The 22,999-nt window shown below is 46.1% G+C and overlaps 1 protein-coding gene and 1 long non-coding RNA gene across 12 annotated transcripts in view; one reads left to right on the top strand and one right to left on the bottom strand.

Annotated features, from left to right (window-relative positions):
• The first annotated feature begins 70 nt into the window (after positions 1–70).
• Positions 71–3,394, top strand: LOC116755328. Its single transcript, XR_004350328.1, has 2 exons — positions 71–1,254; positions 2,329–3,394. It is a non-coding gene; the product is annotated as an uncharacterized LOC116755328 (long non-coding RNA).
• The window catches only part of LOC116755327 (N-acetyllactosaminide alpha-1,3-galactosyltransferase), a 64,690-nt gene continuing 44,987 nt past the window's right edge, over positions 3,297–22,999 (bottom strand). For 4 of the 11 annotated variants that reach the window (XM_032634618.1, XM_032634622.1, XM_032634620.1 and 1 more), the window contains 5 exons: positions 17,501–17,536; positions 15,686–15,751; positions 14,687–14,788; positions 8,586–8,723; positions 3,297–4,296 (listed from right to left, as the gene is read on the bottom strand). In XM_032634618.1, coding sequence (XP_032490509.1) covers positions 3,603–4,296; positions 8,586–8,723; positions 14,687–14,788; positions 15,686–15,751; positions 17,501–17,536 — 1,036 coding nt within the window. In that variant the 3' untranslated portion in view covers positions 3,297–3,602. The remainder of the gene's footprint in view (positions 4,297–8,585; positions 8,724–14,686; positions 14,789–15,685; positions 15,752–17,500; positions 17,537–22,999) is intronic. The other 7 variants (XM_032634626.1, XM_032634625.1, XM_032634628.1 and 4 more) reach the window with 3 other exon arrangements.

The raw sequence follows: 22,999 nt of genomic DNA, 5'->3' as shown, positions 1-22,999 counted from the left end.
CTCTGCACCCTTATAGACCTGAGGCTTTGACCAATGGATCCCCACTTAACCCAGCTTTCTCACCTTAAAAGAAGTATGCATTGTGTTGTACATTCATGCTTTCTATATTTCACACTTGTGAGTATGCTACCATGCCTGTGTTATTCATTTACATAAGGTACATTTAATAAACAGTGATTTAATAAATTCTTATAACTGTAAGTAGTGCCATAGCTATCAGTAAATCACATAGTGACTTTGGCTGAGAGAGAGAAAATGAGTCATTACAAGAAGGACAAGAGAAGTCAGGCCCTTCTAGCCTTACAGAAACTTCTCCCCCTCCAGCTGCATGGAACCCCCAGAGTGGAAGGAGGAGGCATGGCTGTCCCTTCCACCCACCCCCTCACCCAGCTTTGCCCTCTGAGGCACTTCCTTGGTATAACAGCTTATGAGTGACCACTGGGCTTATAGCGGCCCTGCAGGCACAACATAAAGTTGAGAATGACCGCAGTCTTTTATTTATTTTTACATGATCCATTTTAACTAATTTAATGCACTTGGGGCAGGTTTTGTACAGAAAAAGTGGGAAGTGGTATGGGCCTAGGAGCATACCTAGCTTTTAAAATATTACTTCTTATGGCAAAAATTCCCCTTTATCAGATTCTTCTATAAAGCAGCATTTTCCTTGATAGGAAACATGGCCCTCCATATGCATGGTGTCAACACATTTATCCTCATCAGCTTCTCTGGTGTGAGCTTCAGCTCAGTTGCTTCCCGGCTGGGTGGCTTAACCTTTCTGAACCTCACTTTGCTCATCTACAAAATGGGAATAATTCTCTACTATGAGGGAATCATGTCCCGTTGCATATCCCATGCACCACACTACATCAGGCTGCTCCACTTCAATTTTTGTATTTATTATAAATACACCCACCCAGTCTTGCTGGAAATTCAGCAAGTCTCTCCCAGGGCTCCTCCCTTGGCCAGATATATTCCCCAGAGGTCAGGACTAGTAACCACCAGATATGGTTATGGCATTGTTTTCTCCCTCTGCCCTTGTGCCCCACCCAGACCTTCAGGGGCAAGCCTTATTCTACTGCCACTTAATTACTTCAGCGTATCACTCTGGGAAGCTCTTTATAAGCATTCATTGTTACAAAAGTGAGCGAATCTCAACCATGTTCTTTCTATCTTTGTAACAGTGGACAAATTCTTAGAAGGACACAAGGACTATTTGGAATCTAAGTATTTAAAATTCTGCAGGGGGCTTCCCTGGTGGCGCAGTGGTTGAGAGTCCGTCTGCCGATGCAGGGGATGCGGGTTCGTGCCCCAGTCCGGGAAGACCCCACATGCCGCGGAGCGGCTGGGCTCGTGAGCCATGGCCGCTGAGCCTGAGCGTCCGGAGCCTGTGCTCCTCAACGGGAGAGGCCACAGCAGTGAGAGGCCCGCGTACCAAAAAAAAAAAAAAAAAAAAAAAAATTCTGCAATTGACAATTCTGAACATCTTCGGGAGAAAATGCACACTCCATGACTGGACCAGAATATACTGAGAAAATAATTTATTCAATTGTAAATCAGGAATTTTCTTTATTTTTTTAATACTGAACTATCAATAACATCTTGAGTTTGTCCATTTGGAATTTAAGTGAATTATAAAAAATCAAGATTCCTTCAAAAGGAAACATCAGTCCTTTAATCTGAGGATAGGTCATTGCTTTGGGACTTAAACCATGAACTCTCCCTACTCCAGAATGGACCCCAGAAAACTTGAGTTATAGAGAAGCAAGAGTCCTAACTGACCTGCAATCTCCTGTCTTTTACAAGGGCACTTCTTCAGGATTTTTGTTGGTCTTGTTTTGTTCTGCTGGGTTGTGAAAATTCTTGGCAAGAACTGAAGACTAGGAGGCACAGTGAAACAGTAGCGAAAATGGAGGTTTGATTTTATCAAAGCCGCCCATGGTGCTGAACATCAGGCCAGTGCAACGGCTCTTCAAGTAAATTGCTTGAAAATGGAAACCAGTGACCTAAACTGGAACACAAGCAAAATATAAACGTGCCTGCATATGTAAATGTTGCCTCCTAACTTCCTTTACGTTGAATTGCTTAACTTTAAATAATATGTAAGATTTCATAGCTTCTCTTTTTTTTTTTTTTTTTTTGTGGTATGCGGGCCTCTCCCGTTGTGGAGCACAGGCTCTGGACACGCAGGCCCAGCGGCCATGGCTCACGGGCCCAGCCGCTCCGCAGCATGTGGGATCTTCCCGGACCGGGGCACGAAGCCGTGTTCCCTGCATCGGCAGGCGGACTCTCAACCACTGCGCCACCAGGGAAGCCCATAGCTTCTCTTAGAGAAAGGAATTGAAGGTTAAGCTGTTCAGTCACGAAGACTGGGTCTCCCATTGCCATCCCCTCTACTTTTGATATAAAATCAATGAACTGTTTTATTATACACATCTGATGGTTACACTTCAGTAGTGCAGATGGGGCAGGGGAAAACAAGAGGTTCCTTGATGTCAGCCCTCCAAGTCGGGGCATGATGGGCTGAGGGTTAGAACAGGTGGTGGCAGGATTTGCTGATGACTGACTGTCCTGAAATGAAGCCCAGGTCTGGGAAACGTAACCCCTTGCAAGCCTCTTCAATCCCCTGCAGGTCTTTGTCTACTCTGACACCACCCGCTTCCTCTGGCCAAGGATTTGAAGACTCAAGTTCCAGAGCACGGTGGACCGAATATGACTTGGCCAAAACAAGAAGCATCTTCTAAGACAACACATCTCTTGGTGTCATAACGGTTGAGGAGCCTGGAGACCACCCACACTGCCTCCCATTCAGTGCCTGAATCCATGCTGCTGTATTTATGTGCCAACCCCATGCCCTGTTCCCCTCAGAGGTGGCATTGACCCCACAGTGATCAGCCCCGTCTCTCTACTCTCTGTTATTTCATGGCAAACTTACTTTGAGGCTTGTTTTCATTTCATGCTGAGAACCCACTGGCTCATCAGATTCCCTGTGACTCCCAACATTCGTCACTATGATATCCACTGGGAGTCTTGACCAGTCTTTGCACGGAAGCCAAACAACGTCCTGATAAGAAAAGGACGTGGACCACAAATGGCCTGAAGTACTCTGCTGTTGAAACCACTTGAGGGTTGCCAAGGTTAACTGTGTCCTACTAAGAGTTCTCCTGTTTGCAAAACAACTCTGCTAGCAGAGACAGGAAGACACTGAAATCAAGAGGACGACGGCTCACAATTGTATCTTGTTGCCAAACATTTCCCTATGCATACTTTTCTCTGGTAGGTCAATTGACGCATGTAGAGTGTTTCTGGCTTTTTCTTTGCCCATGACAATTTTCTTTTCTTTTTTTTTTTTTTTTGTTTAGCTGATAGTGTATCCCCCTCAACCCAGAAAAGATAAGAAATCACTAGGAATTTACATCTGATTACCATAGGTTCATTCTCCCATATTACAAGGCTTGAAGTTGCAAGGAGGAGTAATATGTACTTGCTGTGTTGGTGTTTTGTTAGTATTTTTTTTTTTAAGTAAAAATTAAGTGTTACTTTTCCGAAGAAGTAGCCAGAAGAATACTCTCTCAAATTCAGAAACCTACCGGCACAATTTAAAGTCAGACGTTATTTCTAACCAAATTATATTCTTTTGTCTGCCAAGATATCTTGACAAGCTTAATATCTGAAGGCAGGCCTATATGATAATCCCAGCAGTATTCTGGGGATAAGATTTTAGTGGGTTTGTTGAGAAGGAAATACTTGTTTAGATGGCTTTCATCATGCCACTCGGCTTCTATGTCATTTTTCTTGTCCTGGAGGATTCCCCTGAAGCACTCCTGGGTGATGTTTAGGACCTGAATGGGTGTTCCCCCAAAAATGGCCGCATGGTAATAAAAATCCCCCTGGCCAAACGGAATGTATGCTGCGGACTCTTTCCGCCTCTCGTAGGTGAACTCGTCAGGATCTGCCTTGTACCACCAGGCCTGCAGCTGAGCCACCGACTGGCCCAGGGTCTCCAGCCCAAAGGTGTCTTGGAAGACCTGGTCCACGTCCATGCAGAAGAGGAAGTCGACCTCATGCTGGATGTGGGCCACAATGTGCTCCCCGATGGTCTTCATGCGCATCATGCTGATGTCCTGCCACCTCTTCTCAGGCCTGATCTCAAACACTTTGAAGGAACGCAGAGGACCCAGCTCTATCAAAGGCATCCTGGAGACATCATCCACCATGATGTAAAATATGACTCTGTGGCCAACCATGAAGTACTTATTAGCAGATGTTAAGAACTCCTCCAAGTAATGCTCAATGTATCTGAAACAAAGAAGAATGGGATAAATGTAACCTCTAGGATTTCTGCAGGAGGCGACATGCTACTCTCATCATCTTGTCTGTATTTTGCAGTTTACGAAAGGAATTATTTTTTCCCCCATCCCAGACAAGTGCTTTCACAGAGGGACGTTCCTGGCCACTCTCCACCATTCAGTCACTCATTCGGGGAGGTGGAGTGACTTACCTGACTGATGCTTCTAGAAGGGTGACTGGGCATGCCCAGCCCCGCCCCCTCCTCTCTCACTCTTGGAAGCCGGCCAGGTGGAAAGAACATGTGTTCTCAACTGCTCTGGGCCTTGTACTGGTAGCTTAGTGGTACAGGCCCTGCTCCCACAACCAGAGGCTTGCAGTTTCTTGTGCTGTAGGTGCCTGGATGCCCAAGTCTTTCTAATTCTGTGGTTCAACATTAGGAAGCCCAGGGCCTTCAGATAGAAGTCACATTCTCCAGTATCAGCTTTAACTGTAATGAAGGTGATATTCACTACCACCTGCCTTACTTAGCCCCTTGTCTTACTTATCAGTTGATTCAGACTTTGGGCAGGCAGAGGGGGTACTAGTTCTTTTTTGTTCCTGCTTTATTGAGGTATAATTGACACATATCCTTGTGTAAGTTTAACGTGTGCCAAGTGTTGATTTGGTGCACGTATATTACAAAATGATTACCACTGTAGCATTAGTTAACACCTTCATCACATCACATAATTATCATTTCTTTTTTGTGGCAAGAAGATTTGAGATTTATTCTCTGAACAGTTTTCAAGTCTATAATACAACATTATTAACGATAATCACCATGCTGTATGTTAGATCCCCAGAACTTATTCATCTGATAACTGCAGGTATGTACCCTTCAATCAACATCAGGGGGCACTAGTTCTCAGGCCTCCCTTGAAAACCCCAACCTATACTCCAATGTTGCTGTTGCCCTACCAGATGCAAGGGTGACGTGACCCTTGGGTCATTTGGGGATGCATTAAGTCTAACCATCGCCACTCTCTTATCCTTCTCTGGGACCCAGAGAATGGGTTATGGGACATGGATATCCTTCCATATTACACATTCGCCCTGTGAATTTCCCTCTGGTCACCCCAAACACCAGTCCATTAACCAGATACTGCCATTATAAGACCCATCCCAATACCAGAGCAAACAAGCTCTGATTTAACCTTATTTTAACTATCTCATTTCCTTTTCTAAAAATAGATTTTATTTTTTAGAGCATGTTTAGGCTCACAGCAAAATTGAGCTGAAATTGCAGAGTTCCCATATGCCCCCCGGCTCCCCTGTCCCTCCCACAGCTTCCCCAGTGTCAACGTCCAGCACCAGGGTGGCACATGCATTGCAGTCGATGAACCCACAGTGACACATCGTTATCAGGCTAAGTCCACAGTTTACATTCTATGGGTTTGGACAAATATATAACGACAGGTATCTTTCATTATGTATGGTATTATACAGAGTATTTTCACTGCCCTAAAAATTCTGTGTTATGCCTATTCAACCATTTCCCTACTCCAACCCCTGGTAACTACTGATCTTTTTACTTTCTCCAGTTTTGCCTTTTCCAGAATGTCATATAGTTGAAATTGTACAGTATGTAGTCTTTTCAGATTGGTTTCTTTTACTTAGTAATGTGCATTTAAGGTTCCTCCACGTCTTCTCAAGCCTTGATAGTTTTTTGTTTTTTTTGCACTGATAACATTCCACCATCTGGATGTGCCATAGTTTATTGATCCATTCACCTACTAAAGGACATCTTAGTTACGTCCAAGTTTTGGCAATTATGAATAAAGCTGCTATAAACATCTGTATGCAAGTTTCTGTGTGGACATAAAGTTTCAGCTTTTTTGGGTAAACGCCAAGGAGTGCAGTTGCTGGACCGGATGATAAAAGCATGTTTAGTTTTGTAAGAATCTGGCAAACCGTCTTCCAAAGTGGCTGCACCATTTTGCATCCCACCAGCAGTGAGTGAGAGTACCTCCCGCTCCACATTTTCGCCAGCAGTTGGTGGTGTCAGTGGTTTGGATTTGGGTCATTCTAATAGATGTGCAGTGGTATCTTAGCTATTTACTTATTCATTCAAAAAACATCATGTTTGGGACTTCCCTGGTGGTGCAGTGGTTGAGAATCCGCCTGCCAAGGCAGGAGACACAGGTTTGATCCCTGGTCTGGGAAGATCCCACATGCCGTGGGGCAACTAAGCCCATGCGCCACAACTACTGAGCCTGCGCACCACAACTACTGAAGCCCGTGCGCCTGGAGCCCGTGCTCCGCAACGAGAAGCCACCACAATGAGAAGCCTGCGCACAACAAAGAGTAGCCCCCGCTCGCCACAACTAGAGGAAGGCCTCACGCAGCACCGAAGACCCAGCGCAGCCAAAAATAAAATTAAATAAATAAATTAAAACAAAACAAAACAGAACATCATGTTTGTGTCTTCTGTAAGCCAAGCGACACGCTATCTGGTGAAGCCATGGGGATGACAGAGAAGGGGAAGAAAGAGTAGTTGATTGGCTTAACACAACTCATGCCACCCCCAGACTCATGCTCAGTGAAGGTGGAGTAAGTGTAATTTGCTGATCACACTAACAGCCAATTATGGTGTTTTGTGAGTAATAATAAGTGGCACTTCTTTTTGCTTTTTGGTTGCTGCCTGGATTCCCTTTCGTTACTACAAAAATAAACTGTGTTTTTAATATTGGTCTCTGGAAACCCCAGCGTTGACAGTATCGATTCTTTAAATGGAGAGAATATATCGGAGCAATATTAAGAGGGATTTCAACATGGCTCTGGGGCTGGTGGCCAGGAAATTCTTCCATACTCTGGAACTTTAAGAACAATCTATTGCACCCTGAAGGCTGGGAGACAATCCCAGGGGAAGGGAGGGGGCCTTGGTGAGGTTTAACATTGTTTAGAGATTAAAGCACTGCGGTTGGCTCTGTGCATTGTTATTTGAAAACAAACCAAACATCATACCTCCTAAAAGTCCAAATCCACTCTTGGGAGGACTTATTGCTGCTGAGTACAAACAGGAGAGCACGTGGATTTCACCAGGATATGTGATTTACAGTTTAGTTCTGAGAAGCTGCAAGGAGATGGCAGAAACCACTGTGGAGCCGCCGGCAACGTTCTTTTTGGAAACATCAGGATTAAATCAGTCAGCAGTGTGGCTGGCTTGTCCCCTCTCATACCAAAGGATAAGGTGAGCTGAGAATCTGCTCCCGACTCATAACAGTACAGATTCTTCTAGTAAAAATGTCAAAACTCCAGTCACCCTTCTCAATTAGAGATGCCGCCTAGGCCCCTGGGATCAGCACATTTAGTGACATTAGGACTTGATCAGTACGGTGATGGCAATGGCTTCTGGGCTCTGGGTCGGAGGTCTCGGGAGAACGCTCAGATCTTCACTCAGGTCATCCTGGGCCTTCACCCCTCTTTGTACAGGCGAGAGGTCAACTTTCCATGTGGCCTTTGGAAAAGGTACAGATGGGAAGGCCCATGGCGGGGCGGCGGGGGCGGGGGTGGGGAGGAGGGAGGAGGCTAATAGGAAAAGTGAACTTTTAATTTTGTTTTGGAAAAAAAAAATCTTCAGTATAACCCAAAAGAACAAAATGGGTTATATTGTATTTTAAACTAAGATTACAGCTACTACTTTTAAGTAAGAATGATTGCAGTTTGGGGAGCAATGTTCTAAACAAGGAAATGGAAGCTGAAACAGGAACCTATCCAACCTCTGGAAGAGGAAGTTCTGACCAGCCAAATCTCCTGGGGCCAAAGCCTCCAGGATGAATGGGGCAGGCAGCAGCCCAGGAACCCATGGAGGAGTGGTCAGCCATGCTGATGTGGAAAACCACCGCACTTAGGTCACTTCTCTCCCTGGTCCTTGGTCCGGGGTCTTGAGATCGTAGGAGAAACAATGACGCCCATTCGGGCTGTCTAACAGCTGGCATTTTTGGAATTTCCAGAGAGCTGTGGAGGTCAGGGCAGAGGCGGCTGTGGGCGTGCTGTAGACTCCGGGCTCGGTGGGTGCAGCAGACATTCTTACCTGCAAGCGAGGCCCTCAATGAGGTGGGAAGTTGTCGACTCCCCGATCACTGTCTTGTTCTCAGCCTTTTGGGGCCTCAGCAGAAATGAGCCTGAAATGGTCCTATTACTCCATTCTAACAATTCATACACGTCACGAACAGCCTCCGTACGCCCAGGGGGCCCCTCGACAACCTTCTGACAGTGGAACAAAAAAAAGTAAAGTCAGTTTTATTGGCAACACCTACCTTCCGACAGCAAAAACCGTCAAGCCCACGGTAATTTTCTGTTTGGCATAATAATTTTCTAGGATAGCTCTGCTGTAGGTGCCTTCCCACACCACCGGCGCCTTCCATCCGGTCATGGTCACAACCTCTGGGCGTTTACTGGTGACAAAACAGAGTCCATGAATCAGGATGGCTTTTAAGGTAGGGCAGAGACGGTCTGAGGGAAAACGGGTCAGCCTTGAATCCCGACTATAGTTTAACCTCAAACAGTCGGCTGGTGGTATGACATCTGCATCATCTTCTGGGTGAGGGACAGGAGACCCTGGCCCAGGTGTCTCTGAGGGCTGCATTGGGGGAGCCTGTGGGGATCTTACCTGTACAACTCAAACCCTCTGTCCCCCCACCTTCCTGCTTTCCTTGTCCTCGTCTTCCTTCTAAATCTCTCCTGCGGTCTCCCCAGCCCCTTCCTAAGCTTCCAGTGGCCTCTCTGGGTGTTCTTCATCCCTGTGGGTGCCATCTGACCCTGAGAAAGCCCTAGTGCTTGATGCAGGGGGACCAGAGAGTGCCATGAGAGCTGAAAGAGGAAGAAGCCGCTGTTTCAATTTGCATTTTGCTAGAAGGGGATCCCTGGGTTGGAACCTGGTTATAGGGCAAAAAGGGCCCCAGACTAAGGGTGTTCTGGTGTTTATCGTTCATTTGACAAACAAGGAGACAGTCACCCAGGAAAGAAGGGACCCTGCAGGCTGGGGTTCTTGCTCCGACCTCTCTCAGACCACGTGGCCTCTTTACTAAAGGCACAAAGCTGGGGGAGGTGGGAGGGGAGGATGTTCTCTGCACTCAGAACACTTGAAAGGGACTTGGCAAAGCCAACACAAACACAGGAAACGACGTAAGAGCAACGACAAAACACCAAACTGTGAAGAGTAAATGCAGAAAGGCTGAGTAGCAGCTGGGGCCCAGCCCGAGGCGGGGTGGGGGGATGGGAGTGGGATGGCAGAGACAGCTCTGACCCCCATTTGCTCTGGAAGTGACTGCACTTGCCTGTTGGGAAGTAGAAACTAAAACACAGTCATTTAGACTCAACCCCCATGGACGAAGCTGAGTTTTTCTAGTGAGGCTGGGCAAGACTGGGTCACGCCCTGCTAACCCCAGCCCCCAGTACAGTCTCACTCATGCCTCCTGTCCCTCTGTCCGCAAGCTCTGCACTCCTATTCTGGAGCTGACTCAGCCCTCCCACCCCTGCCCTGTGCCCTGCTTCAGGGCTGCTTCCTTCTTCCCCACACAGTGAATCTCCTCCAGAGACGGGGAGGGACACTGCCAGGCTGCTCTCGCAGCCGCCCCCATCTTGCCTGGGGTCTCAAACCCCACCCCAGCTCTGCCCTCCCACCCCGGGTAAGACAGCTGCATGGCTGCATGGCTGCACAGGGAGAGCTGCTCTCGGTTTCCTTCCATCATGAAAGAAGCTATTTTGGACTCTGCACCAACCCGTGAGATACTTTCACACACACTTTCTCATGTAGTCCCTGCAAAAGCCTTGCCATGTATTATGTTCATTGTACAGATAAGAAAACCAAGGCTCAGAAAGGCTTGTTAACATGTCCAAGGCCAAACAGCTAATGATGTAACTAACACACATTGGACACTTCCTATGGAACCAGGCACAGCACCAAGGGCTTCACCCTTCAAAGGTAGGTGCTGTGTTGAGTCCCATTTTATCAATGAGGAAACTGCAGCACGGAGCAGTTAAATAACTTGTCTGAGGTCACACAGCTAGTAAGAAGCCAAGCTGGGATTTGAACCCAGATAACCTGACTCCGTCGTCTGTGCTCTGAACCACTATTTCTGTTGCTTCTTATATTGCATATTTATTTGCTAGGCTGATGAAATGGGGTTAAAACACAGGTTTGTCAGTCATTTCCACTCAACTTACTACTTCAGCATTTTTTATCAGTGCAGAATGAGAAATGATGAGGTTTTTTTGTTTTGTTTTTAGAAGCTTATGTGATGCTTTTAGTCACATAAAACTCCCAGCTTTGTTGAATGACTGGATTTCAAACCAACACACACACACACACACACACACACACACACACACACACACACGGCTTATCATTCTATAACCAATGTTTCTGAACATAAACCCTCCCATGCATTGTCACCTCATCCATTGCCTGTCAAGGATCTCTTAGCAGTTCTGTCCCGGCCCATCAGCTAAGCCATGCAGCCACGCGTGAGCTGAACATTTGGCAAGCCGGTAATATTATTTTTAAGAAAAGGAAGAGAAAAAGGAGGAAAGGACGGTATTCTTATTTAATACTTCTGGGTACAGGGCCTGTCCTTGACTTTCATTCTCTCATTGAATCCTCACAACTACCTTCTAGAGCGGGTGCTGTCCTCACCCGTTTCACAAATAAAGAAAGCAGGGGTAGGCGAGAAGGAGAAGGGAACTACATCTTTCGCCATTTAATCAACAGGAGGGGCCAGACCAGGGCCCTCAGCCCCACCACGCACATCTGCTAAGTCTCTGCTCTGTGCCAGGCCCAGAGCTGAGCATGGAGATCAGAGGAATGAGACCTGTTCTACACCTTCTAGAAAGACTGAGTCAGGACACCAGTGTCCAGTTTGTTTACTGGGCTGGGAAGAGTCCTTTGAGAAGGGAAAAAAAAAAAAAAAAAAGCAGTAATATTAAATTAACGTTTCATTAAAAATTAAAATGTTCTATTTCCCAGCTGTTAATTATTAAATTCCACTGGCAATTCCAACGTGTCAGTGACCCTGACTAGGAAGCCAGATGACAGGCTGAAAACACAGGCCGTGGGGAGAAAGATGGGGTGGGAAGATGATCGAGATCAGCTTCCTGGATGAACCTCTGCTCAGACCCCACCCCACCCCACCCTGAAAAAAAAAAAAAAGACAAGTGACAGCAGGCAAACCACACATGTGTAAGAGCAAAAGATGTCCCAGGTTACAAAGATGGGGCTCTAAAAGGAGGAAAAAGTACCAGGAAAGATGGGAAACTGCCCAAATGCCTTCTTTCCAAGCAGGGCATCCACTGTGTTACTTCAGCTTGTGGGGTTCCACCAGTACAGGCTAAAGGTTTCCCACAAGATAAAAGGGCCTCCATAACCCAAACACACACCTAGCTAGGTAATTGGTAGCTTTTACATTCTGTGTACTTATTTATGGGTACGTTGTGGTCCCCAAGGATGGGGAAGAGGAAGTGTTAAAGTTCTATGAATCACGCAGCAGTTCAAAACAGGTGTGGAATGCATACAACGTGTTATTTACTGGACTCCTTCCAGGCAGCAGCACGTAGACAAGAGCTGATGGTGACATGAACAAGGGTGGTGGCTGTGGGAGGGCGAGAAGGAGATGATGTGGGAAAAATTTGGGGAGAAGAGTTAACAGAACATGTAAATGAATTAGACTGTGGGATGGATGAAGGAAAGGCTGAAGGAGGAATCAGACAGGTCTCCTGGACTCTGGCTTGAGATGGAGAATGAGAAGAATGAGGGTGGGGTAGGATCAAGAACTCCATCTGGGTCACGTGAGACACACAGAGGTGTCAGGCAGGCAGTCAGACACAAGCAGGGGATCAGGGAAAACCTTTGGACTAAAGATAGAAATGTGGGTGTCATTCTCCCATGGATGGTGTCTAATGCCATGGAAATGCGTGAGAGCACACTGGAAGATGGTATAAAGAAAAGAGATAAGGATACTGGACTCAACCTCCAGAAACTAATATTTAATGGCTGGGAAGAGGGAGAGGCCCCAATTAAGGAGACTGAGAAGGGAGATGGGAGAAGCAGGAGGAAAATTAAGAGGATGTGATGATACAGAGAGTAAGTGATATTGATGTAAAAATGCATACACAATATACTTCAGATGTTTCAGACATCTTAAGTTTACAGAAAAGGATACATTTCTATAAATATATTTGTTAATTCAATTGTTCACCTTTCATTCAGTTATGCAAGAAACATACTTTAGTTCCTGAGAAGGCTTAGATTTGGTGTCACTACAAATCAATATTCTTTAAATATCTGCTCGCCGGTTGTTTGAGGAGAAACTGAGCCGTGCGTGGGGGAGAGTGGAGAGAGTGACAGCTGGTGGCTGTGAGTTGTTCCTCTTCTCTGACCCCAGTAATTCAGCCCCGGCCCCGCCTTCCAAGTCTCACTCCGCAAAGCACAAATACCACAGTAAAAGTGTGCCGCCCTCCTTTGAAGGGAGCTTGGCGACCATCTCTAGCTCATCTAGCTGGCCCTTGGCGTGGGGCACGGGGGCGGGGGTGTCTCACCACCCCCCCACACACACACATCTAAGGAGCTTGTCAAAGCTACAGTGCCGCCATATTCTTACATTTCCAGGAATGGTTTAGCATCTCATAGATGGCTACCCTATGTCATTGTCCAGCTCTTCAAATGACACACGGGAGGCCAAAATTCCCCATCCTTTCACACTGACATGGATCCCTTATCTCAAAACCATAAGACAACTTGCCAGAACATGTTCAGTCTTTCCAGAGCCCAAGCCCCCTCATGCTGGAATAGATACTACTCTCCCCTGATCCTCCTACCTCTACAGCCACTCCTGCTCCTTTTCAGACTTTTCTTCCTCCACTGGCCCTGTAAAGGCTGATGTCAGACATCCACCTGGGCTGTAGATCCCATTGCCACCTGTACTCTGATGGCTCCTCTTCCTACATCTCTACTACGTATCTTCTGCCACACTTACGGGCACTGCTATACACTGACTATTGTGTCCCCCCAAAATTCATGTGTTGAAACCTAATCCCATACATGATAGTATTAGTGGGTGGGGCCTTAGGGAGGTGATTAGGTCATGAGGGTGGAACCCTCATGAATGGAATTAGTGCCCTTAGAAAAGAGACCCCAGAGAGTTCCCTCTTCCCTTCTACCATGTGAGAAAACAGTGAGAAGATGACCGTGTATACATTAGGAAGTGGGTCCTCATCAGACACCACATCTTCTGAGGCCTTGATCTTGGACTTCCCAGCCTCCAGAACTGTACAAAATATATTTTTGTTGTTTATAAGCCATCCAGTCTATGGTATTTTGTTATAGCAGCCTGAATGACAAAGACAGGCACCCTGTGAATCTCTGTCCAGAGAGTACCTGTATCTACAAGTACCTGAATCCACATACATCTCCAGTTGAGCTCATCGTCCCTCACGCCCCCACCACCACTAACAGACCCTTTCCTGGTCAATGGCACCACCAACCACCAGTCTCTCAGGCCTCAGGGTCATCCTGGACAGCTCTTACCTCCTTACCCCCAAACCGCATCCTTCTAAGTCAGGTTGGTCACACCTCCTTACTAATCATGGCAAACACTAGTTGCACACCTAGTGCCCCTATAGGACTGTGAACTTCTTGAATATAACCACACTGATTGATTTCTACTGTCTCCTGTGCCTAACATAATGTCTAGTATAGAATTTTTGACCATGACTCATAGTGAGAAATACATCTTCTGTCACAAACACATATGCACATACACATATATATGGAAGCAAAGATTCCACTAAACAATACCTATCCATACTTCATGTGATACCTTCTGATTTTCTATTTGATTTCAACTTTTTAAAAAGCTGTTTTTAACCCATTCAGCTAATTTCTGAACACATTAATGGGCAGTGACCGGTAGTTTGAAAAACACCAGCTAGCATATCATAGGTGTTTGATAAACATTTGTTGTATGTTAAAGAATGCGTACATGGCCCTATGAGATTCTGGATCATCACCGCCATTTTACAGATGAGTTAACCGAATCACAGAATTTTCTTGCTCTGACTCTAGATTCTGTGGCTTTCCACAACACCCCCGTGGCCTATAAGAACATTTCCAGCACCAGTATTTTGTGATTCATTTGCTGCCGCTGGCTAACTGCTGTCAGAATCACTGTAGTTGTTGCTCAAGCATTTAAGTCAAAATATCCAGCCTCTCAGTTTCTCATCTAATCTGTTTTCAAAGTCTAATAGATGCTAAGACTCGGTCTCCTCAGTCAGGAACGCTCTCCACGGCACAGTTGCCTATGCAGCCCCCCACCACTGCTGAGCTATGGATTTACTGAACTTGGGGCAATGCTTCTTTTCTTACTGTGGATTAAACCAGTCCAAGAGCTGAAGCTCTTCTTCGTCCTCCTTTCTTTGTTCCTTTGCTTTGTCTATGTCTTCTTCTTCTTCGTGGTAACTGTGGGTCCTACATACAAAGGGAAAACAAGCTGAGGAAGGCAGGGAGGTGAGTGAGGATCCCGCAAAAACGGGTGCCAAGGGCTTCCCTGGTGGCGCAGTGGTTGAGAGTCCGCCTGCCGATGCAGGGGACACGGGTTTGTGCCCCGGTCCGGGAAGCTCCCACGTGCCGCGGAGCGGCTGGGCCCGTGAGCCATGGCCACTGAGCCTGTGCGTCTGGAGCCTGTGCTCTGCAACAGGAGAGGCCACAACAGTGAGAGGCCCGTGTACCGCAAAAAAAAAAAAAAAAAAAAAAAAAAAAAAACGGGTGCCAAGGCAGAGAACATGTGCACTAAGTGAATGTCTGGAGAAAGGTTCATGATACTATACGTTTATTCATAAAGACGTACTTTTGATGCAAAGGTGCAGTACTCACCTTTCTTATTATCCTCCCAGGTCAGCACAGTTAGCAATTTAATGACCCAACAACCATCAGGTTATTTCAGGGGGAGGGAAACTTCATAAAACCGTCCTCATGAAAACATTTTAGCGTATGACAGTCTTTCCTGCAATCCCAACTTTAGCCTGAATTTCACTCATCCTCAAGTTAAATGGGAAAAAACAAAAACATGAAAACCAAACTTAATGTCCCAGTCCCAACCATGAAATAGAGTCCCTGTGTGCTTCCAATGGGCCAGAAAGACAAGTGACTGAGTTTATGGCTGTGAAACCACTTTTTTTTTTTTTTTTAGTCTTTAATTTTTTTTAACATCTTTATTGGAGTGTAACTGCTTTACAATGGTGTGTTAGTTTCTGCTGTATGACAAAGTGAATCAGCTCTACATATATAAATATCCCCATATGAAACCATTTTATTTGGACTCTATAGCGTCAGGTGGATAAAAAGACCATCGTCTGACCGCCTTACCCATTGTTAAACCAGCTTGGAAACCACCAGCCCTTCTGAATGCTGCTGTCACCAACTTCTGGGTTTCTAAGAAATGAAAAAGATGACAAACGTTTTTAGAAAATGAGGCAGTCCCAAACTGGGGGGTTTCCAAACTCTTTTCATGGCAGGTCACTTAAAAAAATTTTTTTTTAATCACTAATTCATAAAATGAGCCAAAGCGACACCACTCTAGCTGAATGAGAGATGGACCTGACACTCCCTGGATCTCCCCTCCCTTGGGCGTCCCCTGGCGCTCAGCTCATCCAGGGAGCCCTAGCAGGGAGAGAAGGAGAGAAGAATGACAAGATGTGGAGGTAACTAATACATAACTCTGGGTCCTGGACCTGCCACTCACTAGTTGTGTGACTGTGATCGGATATTTTCCCTCTCTGGAGCTTGATTTTCTCCTCTGAAAAGTTAGATGCTAATAATAACAGCAACAATAATAAATCTACCATGAAGGTGGCTTTGAAGACTAAACAAAGTAGCATACGTAAAAGAGCTTTCTAAGTTGAAAATGACTGTAGCAAGTTGGCGTCTTTCAAGAAAACAGTGCACGTTTCCAAGAATGATCTCTTTTGCTAAACGAGGAGAATTTGAGTTGCTACAAAGGTCAGCAGTGACAGACTCGGGAAATCTGAGGGTCTCTAAACCAGAAAGAAGCTCAGCAATCTGTAATCAGAACCACTTTCACCACGCACATGCTGAAGTGTCCACATTCACTGTGAGAGTCTCTCCAAGGCGGGCACCTTCCGGAGGCGGGAAAAGAGGGGGAAGCCAGGGGATACAATGCCCTTCGGTTAGACAAATAAGGCGGTGAGGCATGAATGGGTATAAATAATAAGAAACCTATTTTAAAGCCCATCTACTTTCAAGAAGTGCTTGAGATGGTTTATGATTAAGAAGGTATGGTTACTTTTCTTTTTCCCACTTGCATAAAATGAATAAATTTTCCAAAATTAAAAAAAAAAGAAGGTATGGTTACAATAAAGAGGGAAACAATACAAGAATAAAGACAAAACTAAACAAACCAAACAAAAACAAAAGGAAACAGAGGAACATTTTAGTCACTCAGGTAGGTGTTTTCACATGACTTGGGTCATCTCAGCCACTCTGTGAGAATAAAAGTTTTACCTTTATTTTTATTTTATGGCTGAGATATTGGTTGAGTGGGTTTGAGCAAATTGCCAAGATCCCATAGCATGTAAGCACAAAAGCCAGGATTTAACACCAGGGGAGAAATTATATCAGAAATGAAGCCCGAGGAAAGTACAAGTTAAGCACAACACTTTGCTCTGAGCTTCTTGGCAACCAAGACAAAGACAGAAAAATGAAGGCTTACAGAGTCCTAACTGCCAATCCTCCTCCTCCTCCTCCTCCTCCTCCTCCTCCTCCTCCTCCTCCTCCACACACTAGTTCATTGGGAAACCCAAACTTTTTTCCTGATCCTTTGTCTCAACAAAATTTCTCGCAGGGGTCTTTATACAACATGTAGTGGGCTGCATAATGGACAATATCTACCCTGATTATTTTTATGAGTAAGGCAGGGATGTTCTCCAGACAACACTACTTAAAGAGACAGATAGTTGATGAGAAGCATGGACAAAACAAGAGTCACGGCTCTATAAAGGAAAGACTAGGGGGCTGGAGGAGTACAGGCCAGACCCCTGGGACCCCTCCCCTCCACCTGTGACCAGAGCTGCATCACCACCTGCCATGTTAAGAATGGACTGTAGGGGTGCCAGAGTGGACATGGGAGGCATCCCATAGATATCTAGAATTCAAAGCACTTACTTTGACTGGTTTATCCAGAACAAAGAGGCTTCTGGGCTAAAAGCAAATGAGAAATAAAAACATATCATGTTACTTTTAATTTGGAGAAAACCATTATCATTGAAGTCCTGGGCTGAGTTGACAGCTTGGGTTTTGTCTACTCCCAGGTTTCCACCTTCCTTTGAGATAGAACCAATGATATCAAGGGACTTCAGTCACTTCTGGATTACTCAGAACAAGGGGTGGGAAGAAGGTCTCTGGAGAATCTCAAATCTCAGTTAAAAACAAAAAAAAGATGGCAGCTCTCCATTGTCTGGGGTGGCCTTGCTGAGGGAGAGGCTCCACAGACAGGTCCCCTCCTGCCACCTGCTCAGGGATCACCCAGGATTATCTTAAAACCAACGACTGCAGAGCCAGCATACCACCAGCTCAGAGCCTTCTACAGAGCAGCCTCAAAGGGCATTTCTTTAGCTAACGAAGGCAGTGAGACCATCTGAAGGCACCTACAAGACTGGACCAGCGACTGTATGACTCCTCTAGGGGACCACCTCCCTTCATTCAACAAATACTTGCAGGCGCAGACCTACTGGAGAACGGACTTGAGGATATGGGGAGGGGGAAGGGTGAGTTTTGACAGGGCGAGAGAGAGTCATGGACATATACACACTAACAAACGTAGTAAGGTAGATAGCTAGGGGGAAGCAGCCGCAAGGCACAGGGATATTAGCTCGGGGCTTTGGGACAGCCTGGAGGGGTGGGATGGGGAGAGTGGGAGGGAGGGAGACGCAAGAGGGAAGACACATGGGAGCATATGTATATGTATAGCTGATTCACTTTGTTATAAAGCAGAAACTAACACACTATTGTAAAGCAATTATACCCCAATAAAGATGTTAAAAAAAAACAAAAAAACAAAAAAACAAATACTTGCTGACAGTGTGTTACATGCCAAGTGCTAGGGATATGGCATTGACTGAGACAGACACAGTCCCTATGTGTCCTTGTGATGCAGACAAGCTACTGGGGACAGCAGGAAAGAAAAAAAAGGCATAAGTAACCAGGAGCACTTAACAGGAAGACCTGGAAGGCTTCCCAGAGGAGGGGATAATGTTTTAGCTGAGTTCTGAAGGATAAATAGGAGTCCAGGGGAAGAGGAACTGGGAAGAATGTCCCTAACGGAGACAAAAAAATGCAAAGGCCCTGAGAAAGGAACGAGGCACTTAAATGTGCAAGGAAATAAACAGAGAAGTAGCCAGAGGTCCCCTCGCTGGGGCCTGCTGGAGATTTTGCCCTTGAAGAGTTTTAGGCAGGAGACGAATAGGGTCCTATCTGTAGGCCTTGTGAGAGTAGATATGGGTGACTAGTCATGGGGCTGGCAGTGGTCCAGGCCCAGGTCAAGGGAGCCAGGGAGATGGAGGGAGAGGAGTGTACTGACTTGAGAGACATTTAGGGGGCAAAGGGACAGGACTTATAGTACTAGATTCCTCTATAGTTTTGTGCACGGAAGCTGTGCCCAATGGCTAAACCTTACTTGCTCACTTCTCCGCCCTGTGAAAATAAAGGAGAGAGCTTGGTAGAAACAGTTCTGGACCTGGGCTCAGGTACCTGCCCTGGCTCAGCGCCTTTCTGGCCCCAGCTGCCCTCACCTCTGAAAAAAATAAATGGCTAATATTTGTTTCAGACTTTGCCTTCTGCCCCTGCTGGGAGTCCACATCTCCTGGTAGGAGTAAAATGCATGCCCTCTTTCCACCTATGGTTTCCCCTCTGAGCTCAATACTTGTGGACCAAGCTCTAACATCCCTTGTTTCTAAATCTGTTTATTGATCCAACAATATTCATAATAGCTAATAATTGGCCAGGGACTGTTCTAAGAGATTGACATGTATTAGCTCATTAAATCCTCACAACAATCAGTGAAGGAGGTTCTATTCTTCCTCAGAGGCACCGACACATTAAGTGGTTTTGTTCAAGGTCGTACTGCTAGGAGAAGAAACAGTATTTGAACCTGGGGAATCTGACTCCACGCCCTACAAGAGGAGGAAGGGAGGGGGAGAGGAGGGGGCGGGCCCACTGCAACTCAGCACTCAGACCCCCACCTGGCACTCCGGGCGTCAATCTGCAGATTCAGATTCGTCACCTTGTCCCAACTTTTTTTTTTTTTTTTTTTTTTTTTTTTTTTTTGTGGTACGCGGGCCTCTCACTGTTGTGGCCTCTCCTGCTGCGGAGCGCAGGCTCCGGACGCGCAGGCTCAGCGGCCATGGCTCACGGGCCCAGCCGCTCCGCGGCATGTAGGATTCTCCCGGACCGGGGCAGGAACCCGCGTCCCCTGCATCGGCAGGCGGACTCTCAACCACTGCGCCACCAGGGAAGCCCTTGTCCCAACTTTTTAATCTGCCATCTTGCCCTTTGCACCCTCCTCTCCCAGAAGCCTTCGGCATCTCAGGTCACAGCAACACCCACGCTGCAGTGTATGGCATTTGACACATATTCATCCTTCAAGGCACAGCTCAAATGCCACCTCTTCTGTGCCTTCCTTGGTACGATCCTAGCACAGTGCCTGGCACACAGTAGGTGCTCAATAAATATTTGTAAATGAAGGCAAAAAAAATAGATCCCTCTCTAAGCCAAACATAATCTTTGCCTTCTTGAACTCTCATGGCCCCTTTTCTCTCCCTCTGATGTCCTTCCTCCACTCGCATTGTTGGTTTTTTTTTTTTTTAATTTAACTTTATCTAGGCTTTTGGTTTGATTTTCTAAATTTAACTTTTAAAAATATTTATTTATTTATTTATCGTTGTGTTGGGTCTTTGTTGCTGCGCACGGGCTTTCTCTAGTTGCGTCGAGAAGGGGCCGCTCTTCGTCGCATTGCATGGGCTTCTCGTCGCGGTGGCTTCTCTTGCTGTGGAGCACGGGCTCTAGGCGCATGGGCTTCAGTAGTTGTTGCACGCGGGCTCAGCAGTTGTGGCTCACGGGCTCTGGAGCACAGGCTCAGTAGTTGTGGTGCGCAGGCTTAGTTGCTCCATGGCATGTGGGATCTTCCCGGACCAGGGATCAAACCCATGTCCCCTGCATTTGCAGGTGGATTCTTAACCACTGTACCACCAGGGAAGTCCTGCATTTTTGGTTTATTGGTGTGTACGTCTGCTTGCTCCATCCAAAGCATAACCCCTTGAGGGGAGGAATTCTCCATGGCTCACACTGTATCCCTCACAGCACTCGGCATGAACAACCAGCTCAAGAAGGAGCCCCAGACGATGAATCAGATCTGAGTTCTAGTTAGAACTTGGACATAAATTCACTGTTAAGTCATTTCACCTATTTGGTCTCCATTTGTCACTTGAAAAATGGGAACTCTCAGCTAAAGGAAGGGTTGTAATCGTGGGTCGAGAATGGGCTGCAATCAGACAGCCCCGGACCTAAATCTTCCTGAAAATGTGACTTTGAAAATTCACCTTTAACATTGTGGAGACTCAGTGTTCCTCATCTGGAAATGCTGACTAATACTTACTTGCAGGCCTATTTTAAGAACTGGAGGGAATGCATATTGCAGTTCCTGGCAAATGCTCAATAACTAGTAGCTGCTATCATCAAAATCACCCTCACTACTTTATTATAACTTTTAAGGTTTCTTCCATCTCTAAAATTCTAAGAATTTTTTCTTATCCAGCCTCAAATCAAACGTTCTTTCAGGACGCTCTACTGACAACAGTTCTCTTTCCTAATCAGTTGATGTGTTCGACTGAGTTATTTTACAACCCTTTTTAGCTACCGTGCTGCCCACCTGTCTAGGGTTAGTGCCCTCAGCTCACCTCAGATCATCACATGGTCAATTCACAGGGTGGCAAAGAATCTGCTGCCCTTTAAACCTCTTGCAGACATGCAAATAGATTCCTCACGTTGAAGAATTCTGTGGCAGCAGTCTGGGTGCCAGACTATGGCCCTGAAGAGCAGCCAGAACCTGCCCCAGTTACTGTGCAGAGAAGAGTGTGCCCAGCACTGAGAAATAACCCTCTTTATTGGAGGCTAGTGCCAAGATGCACATTTGGGCCTTTGGCTCCCATAATTTAATTTTGTGAAGTACCCAAAATATGGAAGTATGACTCTGGCTGCAATTCAAAACACCAAGGTTATCCAACCAAGCGTTCAGAGCTTGAAGGTTACCTACACAAGCAACTCAATTCAGGGGAGGAACCCGAAGGGTGCCTGCTCTTCTGTTGGAACCTTCCAACTGCTAGAGCTCTTCCTTCTATTACTTGCTAAAATCCCCTGTCCTTTTCTGCCCTCTGAGCAGATGATGAGGGTGGCGGTAATGATGGTGATGATAATGGTGAGAGCAGCTAGCATTTACTGAGTGTGTTGCCCTAAGTGCTTTATACACAGTAACTTATTGAATCCACCAACCCTATGAGGCAGGGTTATGCCCATTTAAAAGAAAAAATAATCCAGGTTTCCTAAAGCTTTTACAGGTATACAAACTGGTCTGTTCCACAAATACACTCACTAAGACAGGGAGAACAGCCCCCCTATTCACCAGTCATTTCTTTATTTTTTTTAACTTATTATTTTATATTGGGGTATAGTTGATTAACAATGTTGTGATAGTTTCAGGGGTACAGCACAGTGATTCAGTTATACATATACGTGTATCTATTCTTTTACAAATTCGTTTTCCATTTAGGTTGTTACATAATATTGAGCAGAGTTCCCTGTGCTATACAGTAGATCCCTGTTGGTTATTTTTTTCTTTTTTAGCGGTACGCGGGCCTCTCACCGCTGTGGCCTCTCCCATTGCGGAGCACAGGCTCCGGACGCGCAGGCTCAGCAGCCATGGCTCACGGGCCCAGCTGCTCCGCGGCATGTGGGATCTTCCCAGACCGGGGCACGAACCCGTTTCCCCTGCATCGGCAGACGGACTCTCAACCACCGCGCCACCAGGGAAGCCCTGGTTATCCATTTTAAATACAGCAGTGTGTACACGTCAATCCCAAACTCCCTAACTATCCCTCCCCCCACCCTTCCCCCCGCCGCCGGTAACCATAAGTTTGTTCTCCCATTTTTAAAGATAGGGAAACCGAGGAACAGTGTGGCTGAATAACTTGCCCAAAGTCACAGAGGAGGTAAGTGGTGGCACAGGACCAGCCCCAGGCAGCCTAGCTCCAGACTTCAGCGAGGATATTTCCTCAGCCCTCAAGTATCTAAGGAAGCCCCAGGAACTCCCTGCATCCAACACTGAGTCATCTTTTCTTTGGACTAAGTACCCAGAGTTTCAATTCAAAAGACCTGGTTTATAAACCACTTCAACAGGGTCACTCTCTAGCTTGTCTTGTTTTTCTTAAAATGAGTTGTTCAGAATGAAGCAGGATAACACTCCAGAAGCGGTGAGATCTATGCAGCACCCCAGGGAATAACAGCTCTGGAGTCTAGAGAATCCTCCTTCTACTGATGTCCCTGAAAGTGCAGTTCCTTTATAAGTGGCCAAGATTGTCCTGCTGGCTCATCAAATCTTAGAATTTAATAATT

Source organism: Phocoena sinus, chromosome 6, assembly GCF_008692025.1.
Source record: "Phocoena sinus isolate mPhoSin1 chromosome 6, mPhoSin1.pri, whole genome shotgun sequence".
NCBI classification, from domain to species: Eukaryota; Metazoa; Chordata; class Mammalia; order Artiodactyla; family Phocoenidae; genus Phocoena; species Phocoena sinus.
This window is presented reverse-complemented; position numbering and strand designations above follow the sequence as displayed.